The 22,878-nt window shown below is 50.2% G+C and overlaps 1 protein-coding gene across 1 annotated transcript; it reads left to right on the top strand.

The window, feature by feature from the left end:
• Positions 1-1,622: 1,622 nt before the first annotated feature.
• On the top strand, positions 1,623-15,211 carry LOC135441730 (serine/threonine-protein kinase PAK 3-like). The gene is made up of 14 exons (XM_064701272.1): positions 1,623-1,683; positions 2,140-2,240; positions 2,756-2,818; positions 5,269-5,394; positions 6,045-6,212; positions 6,529-6,691; positions 8,300-8,363; positions 8,654-8,702; positions 9,470-9,582; positions 10,245-10,362; positions 11,062-11,161; positions 11,564-11,760; positions 13,098-13,235; positions 14,580-15,211. The coding sequence occupies exons 1-14, from the start codon at positions 1,623-1,625 to the stop codon at positions 14,661-14,663; spliced, it is 1,545 nt and encodes a 514-aa protein (XP_064557342.1). The 3' UTR covers positions 14,664-15,211.
• The last annotated feature ends 7,667 nt before the right edge of the window (positions 15,212-22,878 follow it).

The raw sequence follows: 22,878 nt of genomic DNA, 5'->3' as shown, positions 1-22,878 counted from the left end.
TACCCTGGTGGCCTGAGGCATCATGGGCCCATCGTGCTAAGAATAACTCTCCCTTATGCTCCCAGTCGAGATCTATCTTCAACTCCCCTATCTTTGCAGCCTGATGTACTTGCTGGTTGTTTTGCTGCTCTTCATTAGCTCTACTTCTGGGGACATGGGCATCTACATGGCGAACCTTCACAGGTAACTTCTCTAACCGAGTAGCGATATCCTTCCACTCTTCCGCAGCCCAAATTGGTTTTCCTCTGCGCTGCCAGTTGGCCTCTTTCCATCTCTTCAGCCATCCCCATAGAGCGTTGGCTGCCATCCAAGAATCGGTATACAAATAGAGCCTTGGCCACCTCTCTCTCTCTGCAATATCTAGGGCCAGTTGAATAGCTTTGATTTCAGCAAATTGACTGGATTCACCCTCTCCTTCAGTAGCCTCTGCAACCCGTCGAGTGGGACTCCATACAGCTGCTTTCCACCTCCGTTTCATCCTTATGACACGACAAGAACCATCAGTGAATAGGGCGTAACGTGTTTCTTCTACTGGCAACTGATTGTATGGCGGAGCTTCCTCAACCCGGGTCACTGGCTCTTGCTCCTCATCTGCGACACTAAAGCTTTCACCTTCGGGCCAATTTGTAATTATTTCTAGAATCCCAGGGCGATTTAACTTCCCAATCCGAGCGCGCTGCGTAATGAGGGCAATCCACTTACTCCAAGTAGCACTGGTGGCATGGTGGGTAGAGGGAACCTTTCCTCTGAACATCCATCCCAGCACCGGTAGTCGGGGTGCCAGAAGGAGTTGTGCCTCTGTACCAATCACCTCTGAGGCGGCTTGGACTCCTTCATAGGCAGCCAAGATTTCCTTTTCTGTTGGAGTATAGTTATCTTCAGACCCCCTGTAGCTCCGACTCCAAAATCCCAATGGTCGGCCTCGGGTCTCGCCAGGTAGCTTTTGCCAAAGGCTCCAGGACAGACCATGGCTCCCGGCTGCAGAGTAGAGCACATTCTTCACATCTGGTCCTGTCCTGACTGGACCAAGGGCTACAGCATGAGCGATCTCCTGCTTGATCTGGACAAAAGCTTGCTGCTGCTCAGGGCCCCAATGGAAGTCGTTCTTCTTGCGGGTAACCAGATAAAGGGGTCTCACAATCTGACTATACTCAGGGATGTGCATCCTCCAGAAACCTATAGCACCTAAGAAAGCCTGTGTCTCCTTCTTATCAGTTGGTGGGGACATAGCAGTGATTTTGTTAATAACATCCGCAGGAATCTGACGCCGTCCATCTTGCCACTTCACCCCCAAGAACTGAATTTCTCGGGCAGGTCCCTTGACTTTGCTCTTCTTAATGGCAAATCCGGCGTCCAGGAGAATATGAATTATCTTCTCTCCTTTCTCAAACACTTCTATTGCCGTGTTCCCCCAAACAATGATATCGTCAATATATTGTAAATGTTCTGGAGCCTCACCCTCTTCTAGTGCAGCCTGGATCAGTCCATGACAGATGGTAGGACTGTGTTTCCACCCCTGGGGCAATCGGTTCCAGGTATACTGCACTCCCCTCCATGTAAAAGCAAACTGAGGCCTGCATTCTACTGCCAGAGGGATGGAGAAAAACGCGTTAGCTATATCAATGGTCGCGTACCACTTTGCTGCCTTGGACTCCAGCTCGTACTGCAGTTCCAGTATGTCCGGTACAGCCGCACTCAGTGGTGGAGTCACTTCATTCAAGGCACGATAGTCCACAGTCAATCTCCACTCTCCGTCAGATTTTCGCACGGGCCAGATAGGGCTGTTAAAGGGTGAGTGGGTTTTACTGACCACCCCTTGGCTCTCCAGCTCTCGAATCATCTTGTGGATGGGGATCACAGCATCTCGATTCGTCCGGTACTGCCTGCGGTGCACTGTTGAGGTGGCAACTGGCACTCGCTGCTCCTCTACCTTCAAAAGTCCTACTGCAGATGGGTCCTCTGATAGTCCAGGCAAGGTATTCAATTGTTTAATACCCTCTATCTCAACTGCAGCTATTCCAAAAGCCCACCTGAATCCCTTAGGATCTTTGTAATAGCCATTCCGAAGAAAGTCTATGCCCAAAATACACGGAGCCTCTGGACCAGTCACAATTGGATGTTCCTGCCACTCCTTCCCAGTCAAGCTCACCTCAGCTTCCAACAACGTCAACTGTTGTGATCCCCCCGTCACTCCAGCAATGGAAACAGGTTCTGTCCCCACGTGTTCCGATGGCATTAAGGTACATTGTGATCCAGTGTCAACCAATGCTTCATAGTCTTATGGCTCTGATGTGCCAGGCCATCTGATCCACACCTTCCAAAAAACCCGGTTCTCCCGTGCCTCTTCCTGGCTGGAGGCAGGGCCCCTCTAAGCCAGATTGTCCTTCTTTCCTTGGGCATATGCCTTGGAAGTTCCTTCAAGGGGATCGGACATGTCATCGTCATCGTCATACTTAACATCTCGGCTACGAGCGACCGGAGCTGCTATCTTTTTGGTTATACTTTCTCTTCTCTTCAAATCACGCACCCGTTGTGCCAAAGCAGCGGTGGGTTTTCCATCCCATCTTCTCATGTCTTCTCCAGACTCACGCAGGAAAAACCATAACTCAGCCCGTGGGATGTACCTTCTCTCCCCATCAAAGGAGCGCCGGCGTTGGACACCAGGGCTTCTAATTTGTACGGCTGAGATTTCAATAAGGTCCTCCTTAATCTCTTCCCGGAGTTTCTTATGATTCTCCTCTATTTTGTCTTCTAGTTTCTGCAGTCGGGTTTCCACTGCTGCAATTCTGGCATGAGTTGGGCCATGCACAGCATCTGCGTACGCTCGAAGCTTCTTTGCCATATCGAGCACAGTCTCATATGTATCATCTCGCTTCATTATTGCTAGGGCGGAAGCGTATTCAGGTGGCCCAAGTCGCACAAGTTTCCTCCACATTATCGGAGTGCATGGTACCAGGTCCGGATTCCTAGTTGTTGTGTCATCTGAGAAAACGAGCTCTGCGACCGCCATCTCTCTCAGGCGTTGGATCCCCTGTTCTATGGTCTTCCACCGTGTCTGCTGCATATAGAGATCATCCGTACACAGGTACCGTTCTGCTACGCTTCTTAGGACCCGTTCCCAGAGGCTGTGAGGGTTAGCCCCCCTCATTACACCTTGATCGATGGCAGGATCATGTGACAGGGATCCCAAATGCCTCACTTCAGTACCATCCAAAATCGTAACCTCCCCTGCAGCATCCCAAAGGCGGACTAACCAACTAATAATAGATTCGTCAGGTTGTCGGCTGTAATCCTTTCTTAGGCCTCTGAGGTCCTTCAGAGAAAAGGAGTCAATATTGGCTCCAGATTCTGTGCCCCTTGATGTGGCCTCTGATTTTGGTGAGGGTCCTTCTTCTGCATCATCGTCATCATCCTCCACCTTCCGATCGGTCTTGCCTTTACACTTTCCACCTCTTGTATTAGCTGCAACAGCCATGGTTTGGGGCCTATTGTCTGATTCAGCTGCTAGCCTGGAGCCTGGGATGTTAGCTGCAGCCTGGGTCACTGGGATAGTAGCTAACTTATCTCCCTGTTCCCTTTCTGCTATCTGCTGCTCCACAGTATCTAGCAGAGTACGGTAAACAAACGCCAAGGCCCAGCTCACTGCAGTAATCCTTTCTTCCTTAGTATTACCATGGCACTTCTCCCTCAAATACTTTGCCACCTCGACTGGATTCTGAATTTGATCAGATGGAAAGTCCCAGTCTATAGGATCAGAAAATTCCTTTAAAGTCTGGCCCATATCTTCCCATTTTCCACTCCAGTCAAGATTTTTCCTGTTTTGTTTTACTCCTGAATCAGGAGTCTCTCTAACCCCTCTAGAAATCTCAGCTTTCATTTTATATACACTCCAGACAGTATAGACAAGGCTTAATAAATTAAATGCCAGAAAGATGGTTTCTTTCAAACTCAGGGGAAAGTCAGTATTTTCTAATAGAGATGTCAACAATTTGTAGGAGAAGAAGGAAGACAAAGGCTGAAAAGCCCCTTCCTCTTCTTCTCCCCAAACAAACTGAGTACACAGCCATGACAACAATCCATACATTCCTGAAATAAAGTCCAGCACTGTTATCCGACACATCATCACACATAAGGCCAGCACAATGATTATTCTGGTTAGTGCCCCCGCTTACAAAAGCTACTTATTAGGGACAACATCAGAGCTATTTTGGGGTAAGGAAATAACCCTAGGGACCACAAAGGTATTAAAACTTCAAAAGCCCCTAGGGACCAGAAAAACCGGCAAGCTTCCACTCCAAATGACATTATGAATCACCAATATGCCCACAAAACAACCAAAACCAAAATATTATTGTTATAGGTTTTTTTTCCACTGTTTTTGGCCTCCGGTTTCCCGGCCAACGCACCAAAAAATTTATTGTCCTAGTTTAGGACAAATTAGGGGAAATCTCCAAGAGGGAGCCCCCCAGAACAAAACAAACCTCCAACCACCCCTCCCCCAACACCGGGTTCGGGAAGGAATTTCTCGGAGGATCAAAGTGGAAAACAAAACCTATTTATTTACAAGTAACAAAAGAACACTCCCCAACACAAGAAAAGAAAAGGGACCAGACTGTGTTGTGGAGGGCGCCGAATCTTCTCTAGCAGGCTTCGGGTGTCCTGGAGCTCGCAGGTCAAAATCCGCAGAATCCGGAGCCGGTCCAGTATCTTCAGGGGAGGGTAAGAAAGAGAGAGAGAGAACAAAAGAAAAAGGAAAAAAAAAAAAAAAAAAAAAAAAAACCAGCGCAAAAGCAAAAAGCAAGCAAGCAAGCAAGCAAGCAAGCAGCAAGCAAGCAGCTAGCAAAGCCAAGCAGCAAAAGCCAAAAGCCAAAAGTGCCTGGTCACACCCCCCCCCCCCCCCCCCCTCCTCTCTTCCCCATCCCGCCACAGCCAGACTGCCGGGGGGGGGGGGGTGGGGGAAAAGGCACAGCTGCCAGACATAACACACGATATTGGGATAAAGGCTGTCACCCCACGACAGAAGGGCAGGAAGAAGGGCATAAACCACAGCTCTTGGGACTGAGGAGGCCAGGAATCCCACAGGCACTGGAAGCACAGAGCCTTGGAATCTGCACAGATCAGCCCTGGGACAGGAGGTTTGAAATGGAGGCAGATGTGGGTAGGGAAGCAGAAGGAAGGGGATGAATCAATGTGATTTTGAGGCTAAAAGAGGAAAAAGCTGAGCCTGATGGCAGCTCCCAGTCACTTGCTCTGCATCTGTGTGCACAGAACATCAAGGCAGAGCCACAAGCAGAGCTGCCTGAAGCTCAGATTGACATGGCAGTGAAGAGGAGGAATGAAGACATCCAAGAGGAGAAGAATCTCCCTATGCAGAGGGACAGTCAACAAAAACAGGTGAATGAAAGAATGGCAGCCACTCCACTCATGAAAGAGAGTCCTTTCCGTTGTTGTTTACAGAACATGGACAAACAGGTTCTGGCACAGCTGCTGGAAACTGAGGCTAGGATCAAGGCAAGGAAGAAGAGGGCAGACTAAAAATTTTAAATCATCAAAGAGAAAATTAATTGCCTCGTTCAGGAGCAAAAGGCTCTAGAAAAGCGAGTGAAATATCAATAGGCACTGCAGTCACCCAAGGAGTGGTTTCTGCCCTCCTTGCCTTTGCAGTGCAGAGCAGCAGGGGGGTGGGGTGTTGCCTCTGAGTGGGGTGTTGCCATCCTGATGAGGCCTCTGTCAGAGCTGCTCTCAAGGACACTTCCTGCTCTGCTGAATCTCAGCTGATGCTCTAGACAGTGGCATTACTCCCTTGGCCATTTAGCCAGCAGTCATCCCAATGAACTCCTGCTGGCTTCTTCCAGGTGACCTTGTTTCTTGAGGTGTTTTTTGCAGGTGAACGTGGTCACTCACATAGATTTGGAATACCAGCTACAAGCTGTCTGTATCCCTTGTCAAATCAGCTCCTGTCCTTTACTTTCTTCCCAGTCGATGACTCCTGGCTGACGGGGACAAGCTGTAGTCTCTGACTGCTTTGTTCTGTTTGACTTGAGGTGGAAGTGTCGCCATCCTACCTGGCAGCCTGCAGAGAGTTCCAGCAAATGACGGGCAACCAAGAGCCCCGAAGCTGGCATGAGGCCCAGGAACTGTACCATCCAGAGATGCTGCAGGAGAAGCACGTCCCGAGGAAGGTGCAGAAAAACAGAATTTCGTGGCAGGAGGTAGAACATGAGAATGAGGAGCTGCAAATGTATCTGCAGACCTAGGAGGGGGAAAGGAGTCTTTGGGAGGAAGTGGAGCGGTCGTTGCTGCAGTCATCCTTTAGAATAGGAAAGTGGCTAGGAACTCAAGTAAAACCAGCCTTTGGTTTTGACCATTTGGTTTCACATATGGGGAATCCAAAGCAATCCAGTTGAAGAGCTCTGCATGTGGCTGACAGCAGCTTCCTAAGGGCTTGCATTTTAAATGGCAATCTCTCTTGCATTTCAGGGCAATCTTTGCCACACCTTGCTGACATCAACTCATTTCTTCTCTCAGATCTACACCAACTCTGACAGTGAAGCTGCTGCAGCAGCGCCGTCCCAAGGAGCCTTTGCTCCCCAGCCGAAGACGTGGAGCCTGAGCACTTGGTTCACCTCCTGTGCTGACCCAGCTGCTGCTCTGCAACTGGAAATGGCGGGTGACTCCCTGGAGCAGCACAGTACGTCTGCTATCTTTCTTATCTGAGGGACAGTGTATTGTGTGCACGTGTCAGCAGAGCTGTACCAAAGGGTTCTCCTCACTTCAGTGTCACAGAAGTGCTGGCATTGCTCCAAGGCAGCAAGAGAGAGCTCTGGCTGTTCCTGCTGCCTCTGAGGGCAGCTTAGACTGGCTGGAGTTTACCTGGGCTGCCCTCTCTGCCGAAGGCAGAAGCAGGAATTGTTCCTGCATCAGCAGATGCCTGTGACTGCTTGAGTTCTAGCCACTGGTAGAAGCCCTGCTGAGATCAGTCTCTAGGAGAACAAATCAAACCCTTTGTGATTCTGCAGCACAACCCAATGAATCTGCTTCTTGCATTTAACAGCTGCCAATGCTGTGCTCTCAGATAAGACCTGGTAGAGTTGAGAAGAGAGCCCAGTGGATTCTGTGTCTACCATCACCTGTTGCGACAAAAAGGGCACTGATCCACACCTCGGTGGGGCTGATCTCAAAGCCCATCCTGTTGTGTCCTGAATGGGGGCAAAAGCTTCTCTGGGGCTCAGGCTCACTCTGCCTTCTTCCCATCAGTCCCTGTCAGTGCTCATGCTGGGGCTTTGCCAGCCTTGTTGTGGTCGCTGCCCTGCCCCTGAGGGCTGGAGGCACTGCAGAGGCTGGAGCCTTCCTTAGCTGGGAGGGTCCCGCTGCTGCCCGGCTGCTGCAGCGCGGAGCTGCCTGAGGCAGCAGCCCCTTCTCTGGGCCGGCTTCTGCCTCGCATGGCCTGCACTCACAAGAGGGTCAGCATCTCCTCTGGGCAGCTCTCTGTGTCACAGGGGTGCCTGAGGAGCACTGCTGTCCTCTGTGCCTGTGCCCGCCATGCCGAGTTGGGAAGATGGGGAGGTGTGCGGTGCCAAGAGGGCGAGAGGAATGGGAGCGACTGATCCGCGCTGTCCGCGTGAAGAGAAGCGGCGTGGTTCTTCACGCGGGGCACGGGCAAGGGCGTCTTTGAGCTCAGCCTGCTCATAAAGGGTGAGGGTCCTGATGCTGAAAGCCCCGTCGTAATTGGTTCTGGCATGAGCTGCTCTGGTTTACTAATGCAGAGGCATTCTTCTGGCCAACTGCTGCAAGGTGGAAAAGATGGGAACACTTGGCAATATTCCTCCTGTTCTGAACTTGACATCTGTTCAGAGCAATTGATTCTGGATGTCCAGGTGCATTTAATCTTAGCAAGTAGGAAACCTTTTCTAAATTTTGCAGTCTCTATTCCCAAGAAAACAAAGGCACTGTTAGTTCCAGCTCTCCTCAATGTTTCTAGATGACAAACTTACTTGCCTTGGTAGGTATTCTCTTCTGGTCTCAGTCTCCTCTGAATGTATCTCCCTGGGCTTCCCTGTGTGTCTGTTGTCAAGAGGTCTCTCACTTCAAAGGATGCAAGAAATCAGTCTCTGTGCCAGCCAGACTTGTGCTGTGGATGTGCTGTTCTTGTTGTTCCAGTTCCTGTTCCTGTTGTTGTTAGCCAGCTCAGAGCTGGCTAACAAAGGGAGGGCTCAGAGCCCCAGACAGTGCCTTTTGTATCTCCGAGAAGGTGAGATCTCTGCTTTAAAATGAACATCTTGCATTTTCTTTCCCTCAGGGAGAATGATGAAGATGGAAAATCCTATCATCAGATACATTGAACTGGAAAATATTGGCAGTGGGTGAGTCCAAGCAATGCTAATTTTACAAAACTATGCATCAGGTGTTTTGCTGGTGGAATAGGTATCAAGCGTGAAGTCAGACAAGCTGCAAATGTGTTCAGGCACTGGGCTTAGATTGTCAGTGCTGATCAGAATTTCTAAGTGTGCTCAGAAGGCATTGTCAAGGACATCTCTATGCTTCCAGTGTCCTGCAGCTTTGAGGCATTTACAGCACAGATCTCCTGTGTGGGCTGGCTTTCACTGCAAGATCTAAATGGCTTCTCCTTTCTCTGCTTCTCTTTTGTTTCTAGGAGTTTTGGAGAGGTTTTTAAAGCACTCGACACTGCCACAGGAGGAGAGGTAAATGTCAACAGCCCCTGCAGACTCTGCTGCTCTTGAGGGGCTTTCCCCTCTGGTGTGAGCTGTGGCTGGAGCTTTGGCTAGAGCCGTGCTGAAAAGGCACAACAAGCACACACTGGGGCCAGCCTGCAAAATACATTTGGCACTTTGTCCTCCTCAGCTGCCGGAAGGAAGGCACGCAGGGCAGCGCTTCCTTTCAGAGAAGGACGTGCTCACTCGCTCTCCATGGCTAAAACAAAGGTGGTGCCTTAGAGCACCTCCCTGCTCTTTGGGGCTACGGCTTCAGAGTCCTGAATTCTCAATTCTGCCTGCCAGCAAATCCATTGGAAAGGTCCTGGTAGTTCCTTAGCCACCTGCAGTGCTGCACTTGGTAATTGCACACAGGGAGAGATCTGCAAGTGCCCTAAAAGCCCTAAGCCCTGCCCGTAGCCCAAGATGTATCCACAGAGTATTAAGGCATTGATTACTTCTTCTGAATCCTAGAAAGAGCAGACGAGAGTGTGGTCAGAGGTTTGTGGGTGATAGTTGAGACACCACTGTTACCAAGTGGACAAGGCAAAATGTCAGTGGCCCAACGTGTCCTGTAACTGGCCCCCAAGGTAGCAGAGAAATGGGCTGTTGGAATGTCAGTTCCTAAATACTGCACTGCCTAATCACAAGGCAGTTTGGCACAGCTCAGCTCTGTCATTGCAAAATCACTCGCTCCATGTGCGTTGTTGTCCCCTGCCACCAACTGCTCAAGTTACTGATTTTCAATGTCATTTTAGGTGGCCATCAAGAAAATAAATCTTCAAGGACCGAGGAGGATGGAACGAAGCGTTAATGAAATCCAAATCATGAAGAGGTACAGGAGTCCCAATTTTGTGAATTACTTAGACAGGTGAGTGGTTATGGTCTTATCCCATGTGTGCATTTACATACAGTAAACATGAGAGGTTAAAAACCCACTTTGGTCAGTAGCAGAAAGTAGAGTGGTTAATCTTTATTTATTCATATCTCTCTACTCATCTCCAATGGATGAGAAGAGAGTGCATCCTGTCTGCATGAGTCTTCCCTGGCACACCTAGTTTGAAAATTATTCCAAAATTATTCAAAACCTGAAACAGCTGTATCTTCCTTAGTCATCAGCCTCGAAGTTTACTGCCTCCACATTTTTTCGGGATTGATTTTTTAAAGTTTTTTAAGTGCTGATGAACCATACTAAAATGAAATTCCATTGGATTGTTGCCCCTCTTTGCCATTGCTTTTCATGCCAGGATGAATAGGTGCTTATTTCCAGAAACACCATGCCTGACAGGTTTTATATCTGGGCTGTTTCTAAACTGCATTTTTCACTCACTAGCTGTCTAAGACATCTCCTTTTTCACAGCTGTGCCTTTCTCCTTGAGACTGCACAGAGTGCAAACAATGCACAGCCAAGAGGGAATATCTGTTCCTATGATTCTGTCCTTGTCACAAAGGCATCTGGAAATAAGAAACCTGGAAGCAAAAATCAACATAGCCATGCATGTTCATCTCCATGCCCTTATTTCCTTCTTTCAGCTACCTTGTGGGTGAGGAACTCTGGCTGATTATGGAGTACATGGATGGAGGCACTCTGAGAGATGTCATCAATGAGTGTGACATCTTTGAAAGCCACATTGCAGCCATCAGCCGGGAGGTCAGCAATCCCATCTGTGTTTCCAAGGCCTTGGGCAGGATTGTCTGGGAAACAGGGGCTCAGACCTGCAGTGATTTCCTGTGCCAACCTTTGGTTCTGTGTTGCTGGTATGCTATGTGCAAGTAAAAGCATCTCAAGTGAAAGGCCTGCCAGTGCCCCTGCACTCCCTGTACTCAGTGCCAGTACTCTTCTCTCCTGCTGTTGGATTCTCGCTCTGGCTCATGTATTTGTATTTGCTGTTCTCCACCTTGACTCTCTAAATGTTTGCCTGGAGTCTGTCTTCACTGCATTCCTTGCCTGTGAAAGCAAAGGTGCTGGTGGTAGGAATTGAAATGATCAGCAAAGAAAAAAGAGAGAGACTCGTTTCTCTCAGGCCTCAGCATACAAGGACAGGAGTGCAGCCAAAATGCTCTTTCCTTCTGAGCACATGCACTGCAGCAGCAGTCATCCTGGCTGGTTTGCAGGGGACAGTCTACAACAGCAGGTGCTGTTGCTCTTTCAGAAGCTGACATGCCTTTCCTCAGAAAGGTCCTGCTCTGCAAGTGTTGGAGCAGCAAGCTCTTCCTCTCAGTGGCACTGTGTTCTGCCATTACTGCCCATGCCCCTGGAGAGGGAATCTTTTAGATTCTTTGTTGCCTTTCTTGTGGGATGAAATCTCCTCACTCATTTTTGCCCTCCTCTTTCTGTTTTCTCTCTCAGTGCCTGCAAGGACTGCATTTTCTTCACTCCAACCATGTGATCCATAGAGATATGAAGAGTGACAACATCCTTCTCAGAACCGACGGTTCTGTCAAGCTGGGTCAGTATAATCTTGGTCAGGAGCAGCATTCCAGGGATGTGGGTGTGGGGCTGCTTGGAGGGACAGCCAGCTCCCCAAAAATGGGGCTGGTGGCAGTGCAGGGACACCCGCTGTGAGCTGAGGGCACAGTTGCAACGCGCACAGAGGTAGGACAAGGAACAAGCAGTCAGGAGTGGCCTTGCTCTGTGTGTGTCCCTTCCAGAGGGAGGGAGTTACAAGTCTAAAGCTTCCAAAGAACAAAAGACACTACTGGACACAGTGTAAAAATGGGGGGAGTTTAAAAGTCGCCAATGCCAGGAGATCCAAGAACACATTTTCAAACACTTCTGCTGGGGAATTCTTTGGCTTGCTTTCCTAATTGCATAGAATTCAAATAGAAACAGTGTTTTGCTTTCTCCTCAGGTGATTTTGGCCTCTCTACTCAGCTCAGCCCTGAGCAGAGCAGACGGTGCTCGGTAGTCGGGACTCCTTGGTGGCTGGCGCCTGAAGTCATCACAGGCCAACCATATGGTCCCAAAGTGGACATATGGTCATTCGGAATTGTGGGGATTGAAATGAGAGAACAAGAACCTCCCTACTGGAACCAAAGTCCCATCACGGTAAGGAGCAAATACTCACTGATCCCACTGTCTTTCTCACCTGCCCCTTGTCCTGTGTGCCATTGGACAAAAGCCCATTGCCATCTGCCTGAACCACTTCCACCAAGGACCCCTCCTAAAAATGTGCCTGCAACACATCAGCATCTGCTGTACTTTTGGTTGCAGCAGTGGGGGAACTCAAGCCTTATCACATGCAAACAAACTCTATTCTCAGGCAACACTTTCCTTTGGCTTTTAAGTGGTTCCAGTCCTTTGGCTGTGGAGATGGCCTTAAGAGCAGAAAAGAAGCATCTGACAACTGCTGTTATCTTTCCAGAAATGAAGGAAGGAGACTCAAACCCAACAAAGTTTCTAAAACTGTGGTCTTTAGAGATGAGCCTAACTCCCTGAGCAGTTTCCTCTCACTGGGAAACATGCCTGAACCCTGGGCATGAGAGTGTAAAGGCCACTGAGTCTCTTCTGCTTCTTGTGCAGTGCTGCTGAAACACTCAGTCACCGCGTTTCTCTCCTAGCCAAAGGCACATTCTCTGCATCACCAAGCCAGAGCCTGGTGATGTGGACAGCCTGACAAAACCTCCCATTTGTTTCCTGGCTCTTTCTGGCATGGGCCTACCATTAATGCATTGACTTGAGTAGCCAAATAAGCACAGGGTTGCCATAGGGATGGCACCTTTCCTTCTTCTGACCATGACAATTTTTCTTTTGCTGCAAAATGGGAAGCTGCAATTTTCACACTGCTGAGAGACAGAGCTGCAGGTGGCTCCTTTGTGCCCAAGCAGGAATTTTCATCCCTCTACATTTGTGCAGCAATCTTAATGTGTCTCTGTTGAAGATGAGATTGCAAATGTTTATTTCCTTACCTGGGGATTAATTGACGGATTCCCTTTCTTTCCTTCCAATTACCATTGTTTTCAAGAAAAGCGCAAATAGCTTGATGAGTTTTGTTCTTGGGCACGTGCGCTTAAAGGACCAACAAGCACTGCAGATGTGCCTTTCATGTAGTAACCGATGAAATTAGTTTGTATAGCACAGTCTCTCTTCCAAAAAGCCTCTGAAGCTAGTGTGAATCCTCAGAGAAGCAAATGTGCTTTTGCTGATGTAGTTCCCACTAACTAGCTCAGTCAATGAAATCAGCTGCCAAGGCAAGATCTGTGGGATGGTGGAAAAGCTGTGGCTGCATCAGGGTTTGGGTTTCTGGTTGGTAAAGGAAAATAATCTCTGGGTCTCTGCCAGGGCAGAAACTGCCACTGAAGAGCAGAGGTTAAACAAAGGGAGGTGGGAGAGCACTTAGAGATGTGAAAGCAGCAAGTGGAGCCTGGTGTCTCCTTTTTCTCCAGGCTACACAACTGATAGCCACAGTAGGGACCCCACGGCTGCGGCAGCCCAAGCGATTCTCGCCTTGCCTGCGTGACTTCCTGAGCTGCTGCCTGCAGACAGACGAGGAGCAGCGCTGGTCTGCCAGGGAGCTCCTGCAGGTAAAATGTCAAGGGGCTGCAGGTGAAACAGGCTCTGAGGGATGGGCTCCTCCTCCACTCAAGTCCAAGGCATCACATGAGTCCCCTTCCTCCTCACCTCCACCCTTGGTGCTCTTCAAATGAAAATGGTGAGGAATCCTAGACTGGGCTGGGCTGGCAGGGCCGTGTAAAGGTCCTCTGGTGCAAGTGTCCTGCAAGGAGCAGGGACATCTTTAAAGAGATCAGGTTGCTCAGAGCCCTTTCTCACTGGAGCCGGAATGGTTGCAGGGATGGGGCACCTACAAGCTCTTGGGGCAACCTGTGCCAGGGTCACACCATGCTCCAAGTAAACAAGTTCTGATTAGATCCTATTTGTGTTTAAAAATATTCACCCACATCCTATTGTAACTGGCCCTGTAAAAAATATGTCCCTCACTTTCTTCAAAGCCACTCTGAAGTCTTGCAAAGTGGCAATAAAGTCTCCCTGGGGCCTGTTCTTCACAAAACTGGGTAACTCCACCTCTATCCACATTTCCTGAGTCAGAGAGCTCCTCTGGCTGTTTTGGTCGCCCTCTTTTGTCATTTGGTGGGGTGTTCAATTTTATCTAATGGCAAAAGAATTGAAGTAGAGCAATGCAGGGTACAGAGACATGAAATGGTGCTGCAGGAACCCAAGGAAGCCAGTCCCAGCCTAGGGCTCAGAGATTTGGCTGTGGGCAGCAGGGGCTGTGGGGGGCTCATTGTGAGCCTCCCGGGGGCCCTGGTTTGCACCCCCCAGCCCACCCTTAGAGGTTTCTGCCACGCAAACAGGGACACCTGGGAGGGACTTGTCCCAGCCCCATCTGCTGCCTGGCACGCTCAAGCAGACGGGAACTGTGCCAGGGTTACTGCCAGGTTGTGTGGCAGAGAGGGAACTGCAGGACCCAATGCCACTGGGCTGGCCCTGCTGGGAAGGAATGTGCCATCCAGCACACGAGGGGAGGGGCAGGGCATGGAAAGGCAGACACTGCTCTGTCTCCCTGTGGGAGTCAGCACAGTGCCTGTCTTTCAAAGAGAGGGACCAGTGTGAGGCTTTGGAGTTTCCTGAAAAGAAGAAACTCCAAGGACAGAAAGCACCATTTCTAAAGCACTGGCAGGGAAAAAAATCCTAGCAAGATGAAGACACTTGCAAAAATGGATGAGTGGGATTCTGGGCCACATTTGCCTGTAATGGCAAAGTCCTGCACATAAAGATGGAGGTGTAGATGGTCCCATTGGTCCTCTTCCTGCATCCTTCTAGAAGCCAGAGGAATCCTGTGAAGCACTGAGCTTGGAAAGTCACGGTCCATTATTTTTTGGTGATTTGTTTTTTTTTCCTTTTGGCAGCATCCATTTATAGAATTTGCTGAGCCTGCGTCCAGCCTGGTGCCGCTGATTGTTTCAGTGAAGAAGAGGGTGACGAGAATGTGACAATTACATCAGGACCATTTACTCGTCAACCAGTTTAGAGTAGGATTGTAGGGTAGGATTAGGATTAGGATAAGGATAAGGATTAGGATTAGGGTTAAGGTTAGGGTTAGAGTAGGATTGTCTAATAGGACTGCAGAGTAGGATTGGAAATGAATACAGTTTCTAAAACCACAACTCACCTTGAAGATTCCCTTCCTTCTCACTCTGCGAATATGCTCAAGAATTTCTTCTGAATTGTCTGTTGTTTCTTAAAGGTGGAAAGTGACACGGTGTCTTTGGCATGGTGTGAAAGTGGGGAAGAAGGATGTTCTTCATTCATCCTCTCCAGACCACACAGCTTTTGGAATCTGGCCCACTGGTCTGTTTTTGGCCAGCTTTGGTATTTCTATTTGAGGCAGAAAGGGCAATGGCATTTGAAGGCAAACCCAAAAGAATGAGGACGCCCAACACCCTGTGCAGATGCAGGCCTTCAGCTGTGACTGGAGAGCATTGGTGTTCCTGCCATATGGATTTGTATCCCGAAAAGCAATAATCTCTTTGGCTGGAGGAGAGCCTTGCTCAAGTGAGAAAGCAGAAAGATCAGAGAGGGTGCTCGGGAAGGTCTCCTGTGTTGCAGAGCTGTCAGCGCCTGGGAGGTGAGAGCAGGCCCGGCCTTGGCCGGGGTGGAGCCCCAGCAGAGCCCCGGCAGAGGCCGGAGCAGGCTGAGCCCCGGCAGAGGCAGGCTGGAAGGAGGCCCTTGGAGCTGCAAGAGGCAGCAGCCGGGCCCTGGGTGCCTGTTCCTGGCAGCGGGTGATTCCTCCGCTCTCAGAGCCCAGGTGGCAGCTGGCTGCTGCCGAGGGGAAGCGCAGCCGTGCTGGGCACAGCCCAGCCTGGAGGCATTGGCCGTCTGGAGTGTGCCCAGGAGCAGAGAAAGGCCCAGGGCAGCCGAGGGCCGCTGGGCTGCCTGAGGATTCCTCCTCTTCTGCCGGCTGCCCTGCAACTCCTGGCAAAGGCCAGCAGTGTGTGCAGCACTCTGGGCACCGGGGCAGGGAGCCGGGCTGCTCGGCAGGCTGGAGCACAGGGCAGCCTCCTTCAGGCCCGGCTCTGGTGCCAGGGGAAGCGAGGCCAGCGTGAGGCAGGGACAGCTTGGCAGGGCACATCTGCAGGAGCCAGCGCCTCACGCAGCTCTGGGAGGAAGCGCCTGCAATCCTGCAGTTCTGCACTGAGCCAGAGCAAAGGTGTGGGATGCAGAGTGTTTTGCAGGAATATTCAGGCCCACCAGGCCAGCCTGCTTTGTGCTCTCTGGCCCACAGCAAGCGCTGTGCAATACAGCTCACACCTCTATTGCAGGGCTGTTCTTCTCAGTAATCATCGCTCAGCTGTCTCTCACTGACATATTGCTGGCTGAAGACCTGTCTCTTCCATATCCCTTATAAAAAAGACCTTACTTTAGATTCTCAAACTTAGCATGCAAACATAGCATGTGGGAAAAAAATCCCCCACAAACCTTTAGGAAAATCAAGACATTGAAGCAGATTTCATTATCAAACCCACAGCAACTGCATTAAAATGTGGGTGTATGAGCCTTTCTTCAAAATTTTCTTAAGAGTATCTCTAGAGTAATTTTCGAGAGATAAGTATGCTGCTCCTAACATGTCCAGATTACTTGGCAAAGGGTAATCAGTCATCCATTAAGCATTCCAGCAGCTGCATAGCATTTTTTTCTGATAACTGATCCCTGGATATTGCAACCAGCTTCTGATTTGTGTCTGCCCACTTCTTTTCTATGTTCTGAGCCAAGAGCAATAGTATCCTTGTGAGTGCATCTGAACACATTGGACACTGACACCCCATCCTATTGCCTATGTTCTCCCACAGAAGATTCCTTGCTCTTTTTTCTCTGCCACCAAAGGGGATCTGCGGTCCCTGCCGGGCAATGCTCGTTGTGGGTTGTCAAGGCAGAGGCGATGCTCTGGTGCACCTGGCGCAGGTGAGCCTCGGGCCCGGGCAGGGAGCGATGCTCCGAGCTGCCGCGGACCCGGCGGCGAAGCCGAGCGGTGCCGTGGCCGGGCTGGGAAGCCGAGCGGCGCCCGTGGCGCTGCCTCCCCGGCCAGGGCTGTGCTCTCAGCGCCGCCGGGGCTGCCGAGCAGCGCTTTCCACGCGCCTCCGCCTCCGGAGCCAGCCCCGCAGCCGCGCTCTCCCGAACCGCACTGACCCGCGCCCGCTCTCGGCCCGGCTGCAGGACTCCGTGATTCCGGGCTCTCCGGGTTCCCAGTCCGCCTGCAGGAGCCTCCGCTCCTGGACGCCCGCCCTGGGCTTTCTTCTCCTACGTCTTTCCCCCCTTTCCCAGGCCCTCTCCACTCTACTCCGGATCTCCCGCCTGTTCTCAGGTTCTCCCCTGTCTCCTGGGTTCTCCCTCCTCTCTCGGGTTTTCCCCACTCCTAAGCTACCCGTTGTCCCAAGCTCCCTCCTTTCCCGGGCTGTAGCCAGTGCTTTTATTCGTCTCCCTGGATCTCCCCTTCTCCCGATTACTCCTCCCTCTTCCAGGATCTCCCCCCTCTCCCAGGGCTCTTTCCTGTTTCCCCGGCTCTACCCTCTTGGAAGGCTCCCCACCCTTTCCCACGGATCTCACTCCTCCTGTCCCGTGATCTCCCCTACTCCCGGGCTCATCCCCCTCTCTTGGGATTTTCCCCCTCCTCGCAGCATCTCTCCCCTCTCCCGCTCACTCCTCCCTCTGCCAGGTCTCTCTCCCCTCTGCCGGGATGTCCGCCCGGTCCCGGAGCGCCCCATGGCCCCGGCCCCTCGCCGCCCGTCCCTCGCCGCCTCGGCCGGGCCGCTCCGGGGCCGCGCTCGGAGCGCAGCGGGGCCGGGCCGGGGCCGCCGGGGCCGCGTCAGCTCCGCCCCGCGGGAGGAGCCGCGACAGCGCCCCGGCAGCGGCCCCGCGCAGGCGGAGCGGCCCCGGCTGCGCCCGGAGCTGGGCCTGGCAGGGGCTGCGGCCTGGGAGAGCTGCTCCGGCCTCGCTCCGGACACGAGCAGCTCCGACCTGTGCTCGCTTTGTACCCTCAAGGCTGCCGGATGCCTTGCAGTGAAGCTGCAGTGCCCGGGCTATTCCGGTCTCTTCTGGTCCTCAGCTGAGTATTGCTGGTCAGGGCTCTATGTAGGAATCACGAAACGGACGGGACTGCTGCGGAACGCGCCTCGAGCTGTTTGTTTTCCAGCGTCAGTCTCATTACATGGTTGTTGCAGTGGGAAGATGCCAGCAGCTCACATCCCTGGCAGGAGGCAATGAACTTTATGGTACAACTTACTTGAAAAGTTTTTTGACCACTCACACAAAGCAAAAGCATATTGACAGTAGTTCTGTGCAACCACTATAAGCACACGTAGCTTTTGTTAAAACACTGCTTGCTTCTTTCAAACACTATACCTGCTTGTAAGCCTTAAAACACAATGCACAGAGCTCCATTATTGTGATAAATAGGTATCATTCGTGCTGATAAAACTTGAGACAGTCATTGATATTGATACAGTAATTAATATTTGAGAATAATAAATAGTTGAAAAGTTGTAATGCCAAAGAAGAGAGGGAGAGGAGGGGCTCCACCCCCCTTCCCAGCAGCTGTTCTCAAGGACCACAGGAAAGAAGCTGAAGATACAGTTGCTAAAAATGAACAAGAACCTGGTTTGGTCCCAACAAATGCTAATTATAAGGGATTTATTGCCTTGATATGTAGATGGAGTGATTCGTTAGTCTTGCCTTACATTGGCTGTACTGGCTACGTACTGGCTTGATGCGCATGTGTAACCCAGCGGTGAATTAAAGGACAACGAAGAAGACTATAGGGCCTTCATCAGTGATGACCCCCAAAGACTTGTGCGACCACCAAACCGAGTGGTGGCGCATGCGTGGTAAAGGTGGTGAGGAAGGCGGAGACAAAAAAGAGACGAACCGAAAATAGCAGGAGATGGTATTGACATACGGCATATAAGGGGTGATTTTCACTTGGCAAGCTTGTATGTAAAGTGGGAGGGGTGTGGTGGTTTGACCAGGAAGAAGTGGGAATTCTCGGAAGCTGTGGTCAAACCAATGAAGGTTTTGGGTTTGAGACTGGCACCTGGTGTAGCCAGTGGGGTTTGGACACACCTCCGAGAATACACAGGGGTTAAAAAGCAGGGCACTGCCCTTGGCAGTCTCTCTTGGGACGTCGAGGCGAAGAGGTCAGATCTCCCTCCCCTGTCCAGTCGCTGCTGCTGGGCGGGGGAGGGGCAGCCATGCGGTAGGCCCGGGGCCTGGCAGAGATGGGGGTGAGAAGACCCTCAAGGATGGAAGGGTGGAGGAGCCCCAAGAGACATCGGGCAGCCATTCCCCCCCCCCAGGAGGGAGAGAGAGGGAGAGTCGGCGAGACGGAATGTGATAGCAACCGGCCCAGGAGGAGAAAGGGGGGAGAAGGGTGCAGCCCGGCCGGCCGCAACAGCAGCACGTGTGGGAGTATCATCGCTCCGGGACAGACAGAGACTGAAAGTTTTAACCCCTTTCTTTCATGATTGGGGCCTTGCAAAAAATGCTAATCCTCCTCGAAGCTGAATAAGAAGGGAGATGAGAGATGAGATGAGACAAGGACCTGGCCCGAAGAACGTGGAGATGATTGAATGGGAAGAGATGATTTGGAGTGGCCTTTTGGCTGGACTTTTCTTGTGGCCATGGACTCAGTTGTTCCTGTGACACAGACTGCACTTAGGGGGAAGCAGTGGCTCAGAACCAGGAGGGTTCGTCGTGAGGACCCCCCGGCCCCAGGGGGTTGGAAAAATATGGGGGGGACAGATGTCCCAAAGCAGAGACTGTGCCTTTTTGGAGTGAGACAAGGCATCCTTGAAAGACAACCCTAAAAGCAGCTCTGGTCCATGCGCGGTGGTGAGAGCACTGGGCATGGAAGGAAGATGTCACAAGCGGCAAAAGGACTTTTTCCGGGCGGTGCCGAAGTGACAGGGAAGCACACGAGGTTTCAGTGTGTTTCCAGGGGAAGCCTATGGAACAAGAAGGACTCCTCTCCTCTTCATGAACTGAAGTTTGAGTATACTAAAGTGTGGTGCCAGGCTGGGCAGTTGGTGATTTGGGAGAATGTATTGGATTGGGAAATTCAGGTAGTGGGGAGGAGGAAAGTGGTTTTTTTGTAAGGTTTTCAATTTTTTTTTCTTTTCCTTATAGTTTTTCCCTATTTTCCCGTAGTTTAGGTAATAAAGTGTTCTTTATGTTTAAGCTGGAGCCTGTTTTGCTTATTCCTGGTCACATCTCACAGCAGACACCAGGGTGAGGGCATTTTCATGGGGGCACTGGCTCTGTGCCAGGCTCAAACCATGACACAGCTGAAGTCTCATAAATCTCGTAAGTCTCATTAACTAATTCATCTCATTCATCTCTTCTATATAAACTCTGTTTTACAAAATATCAGTCTTTTTTTGTTCTCTTCTTGCACAATCTAATTAAGCACTGTGTCTACTTACACTTGTTTTACTGCTTTGCAAAAAGGCTGTGCTAGTCACAGCCGAAACTCTGATATGCCCGCAGACACAGACACACGCACTCCCCCACCTCCTTTTATCTCAAATTCACTAGAGCCAAGGCTTGAATTGCTGTGAGGGGGAGAATTCTTGGAATTCCTTTAACTCGCTTTATCATAGTTAAGCATAAATCACTGTACTATAGTTCTCCTATGTAAAATGCTACTCTTGTTGCAACAGAATCTTAAAATCTCCACAAACACCACTATACAATCTGAGAATCAAATTACCACAATGCAGCAGAAGAAAATCACCACACAAAATCACTGGAAAGGGCATATTTCTCAAAGTGCTCACTTTTCTCAACACAACACAGCATACCATAATTCGGCATTTACTCACATCAGTTTTTCCTGGACACAATCAAAATAACAGCACACAATCTAGAGAGCAAGTCCAAACATCCAAGGCAAAGGAACTCTCTGAGCTCATACTCACGGTTAAAATGTACCAAATCTACACAAATCACTACATTCAAACACGATAAATACCATCACTGACATTCCTCCACTCGCTTCTCTGCAGGGCACTTCTCTCCCTTCCCCAGCAGCCTGCTGCAGCCGGCGCCTCTGGCCTCACTCGGCTGCTTCAAACACGGGGAGTACTGACCCCCCCCGCACTGTAGGGCACTGTAGATTTACTCTCTTTTATACACCATACACTTATCACCTGCACGATCACAACACAGTGCACTGACCACACACATTAACCATAATGCAACACAGTGTCCGGACATCACACACACACAAACAAAACACACACGGGCTCACCAGTTCTGCTCTATCAGAACAACGAGTCCCCAGTACACACATACACGGGTTCACCCGGCTCACCCCCAAAGCCGATAGCGGTCTGCCCTATCAGAACGACGAACCCCGTCTCTAATACAGCTGCTCTATCAGCTGAACCCAGACGTCTCTGGGTGGTTTACTCCCTTGCTCTCCTTCCTTCCCCCTGGGGCCCCTCAGTACATACCGTATTCTCCTCCGCAGGCCAGCGGGTCGTTGTCTGTCCTCACAGGTGGCAAGTTGAGACAAGCGGAGCCCCACCAGGAAAAAAATCCTAGGGCGCGCCTTGGATGTCCATCTATCCCCCCTGCCCCCGCGGGGACAGAGAACTCCTGGCTGGCTCACCATAATGTTTTGCGGAGAAAAGAAGAAACCTCACAACTTTATAAAGGTTGTAAAGCTTGGTATGTTTATTTACGGTGCCGGACGCACACGGAGAAAATTCTCCTCAAAAGGCATGCGTACCTCCGAAGACTTCGAGTCTTCTTTTTATCCCCCTTCCAAATGCATATGCATACAGTTTCACAATAAGTTCATACATATTCATCTTGCATGACACTTAGCACCAGTTCTTCTTTATCAAAGGAATTTCTAGGTTGGGGCAAATTGACCTCGTGGTCTTTTCTGTTTTTCTTTCTCTGTCTCCTTGCTGTCTCGGCATGCGAGTTTTTCCTTCAGCTTTGGCCGTTTGACTTTTCACCGTTGTCAGACACTTCACCTAATTCAGGACGGATCCCTACTCTGTCTCACTCTTAATTCCCAATACCCATCACCTGTGTTAGACAGTGCACTTCTACTCTAAACTAATCCCAAAGTGCCAACATCACTGCAGAAAATGGAGAACAAGAAGAAGAAGGAGAAAGGCTGGACACGCCCAAGTTCCTCCATCTTGTCCTCATAACCCCCATACCAAAAATCCTAAAATCTACATTTTCACCCTGTGATTATTTTGTTATAACACTATTCAAACCTCTGTGACTTTCATGTCCTCATACAAAGCTGACAACTTTCTCCAAGGGTCAAAATCAAATCCCCAGGTGTTCTGGGCAGCATGCCAGGGTCTTCGAGCCCCCTGACGAGGTCCTTGGCAACTCTGGACACCCAGAGGGACATACTGAGTCCCGACATGAGAGTACTTTTTTATAGGTAAGTATATGTAGGCTCCCTGCATTTTTTTGTTACCTGTCAGACTTTTCCAGTGGTTCTGAAAACAGGAGGCAACAAGGACACTATTAAGACTCATCCCATCTTCACTGACACTGCTGTAAATCTGTGGCAAACTGCTCATCTTTTTCCTAAAAGCTTGTCTGGTGAGATTTTTGCTGTCTTGTTGCCAGTGCAGAACTGCAAGAAATTTACTGTGGAAAGGGATGGCTGGGTGGATAATTAGAAATTATGCAGAGGATTGGCACTAACTTTGCTGTAGATGGCTTCTTCTTTCCAGGGTTGTGACATGATATTCAGCCATCATGAGTTACCTGAGATCGTTTGTGCCCACTTCACTGCAGTGATATTAGGGGAAGCTCTGCTGGTGGAGAGCAAGTAGCACAGTATTTGCTGTCATTGTAAGTCCCCAGCGTCTCTTAAAAAATACTACAAAAACTGGTGTCAGTACAAAGACAGACGTATCAGCCAGTCCAGGCCTGCTCCAGAAGCCTCAGGTTGAAGACAGAGAAGGCAAACACCTAAGGCAGCAACACTTCACCCAAGTACAGAGGGTAATTTGGGGTGGAAGGTTGAATTCTGATCAAAGCTTTATTTTTAAAAGGTTTGCAGTTGCTCTTCCTTTCTGGGTCAGTACTTCTGACTTTTCAGTAAAGTGATGTCCTCACAGAATTGTTTTACTGCATGTATTTTGCAATCAATGTTATTAATATGAAAATGGCTAT

The sequence above is a fragment of the Zonotrichia leucophrys genome, unplaced genomic scaffold, assembly GCF_028769735.1.
Source record: "Zonotrichia leucophrys gambelii isolate GWCS_2022_RI unplaced genomic scaffold, RI_Zleu_2.0 Scaffold_458_40904, whole genome shotgun sequence".
NCBI lineage: Eukaryota > Metazoa > Chordata > Aves > Passeriformes > Passerellidae > Zonotrichia > Zonotrichia leucophrys.
The sequence above is the reverse complement of the archived record's forward strand: the minus strand, read 5'-3'. Positions and strand labels throughout refer to the sequence as shown.

Bases quoted from the DNA above. Each gene is read 5' to 3' on its own strand.
- LOC135441730 (XM_064701272.1), top strand. From the start codon at position 1,623: ATGGTCGCGTACCACTTTGCTGCCTTGGACTCCAGCTCGTACTGCAGT. The intron at 2,241-2,755 runs GTACATTGTGAT...TTTGTCTTCTAG, and splicing joins CGTGTTCCGATGGCATTAAG to TTTCTGCAGTCGGGTTTCCA. The intron at 13,236-14,579 runs GTAAAATGTCAA...TCCTTTTGGCAG, and splicing joins CTGCCAGGGAGCTCCTGCAG to CATCCATTTATAGAATTTGC.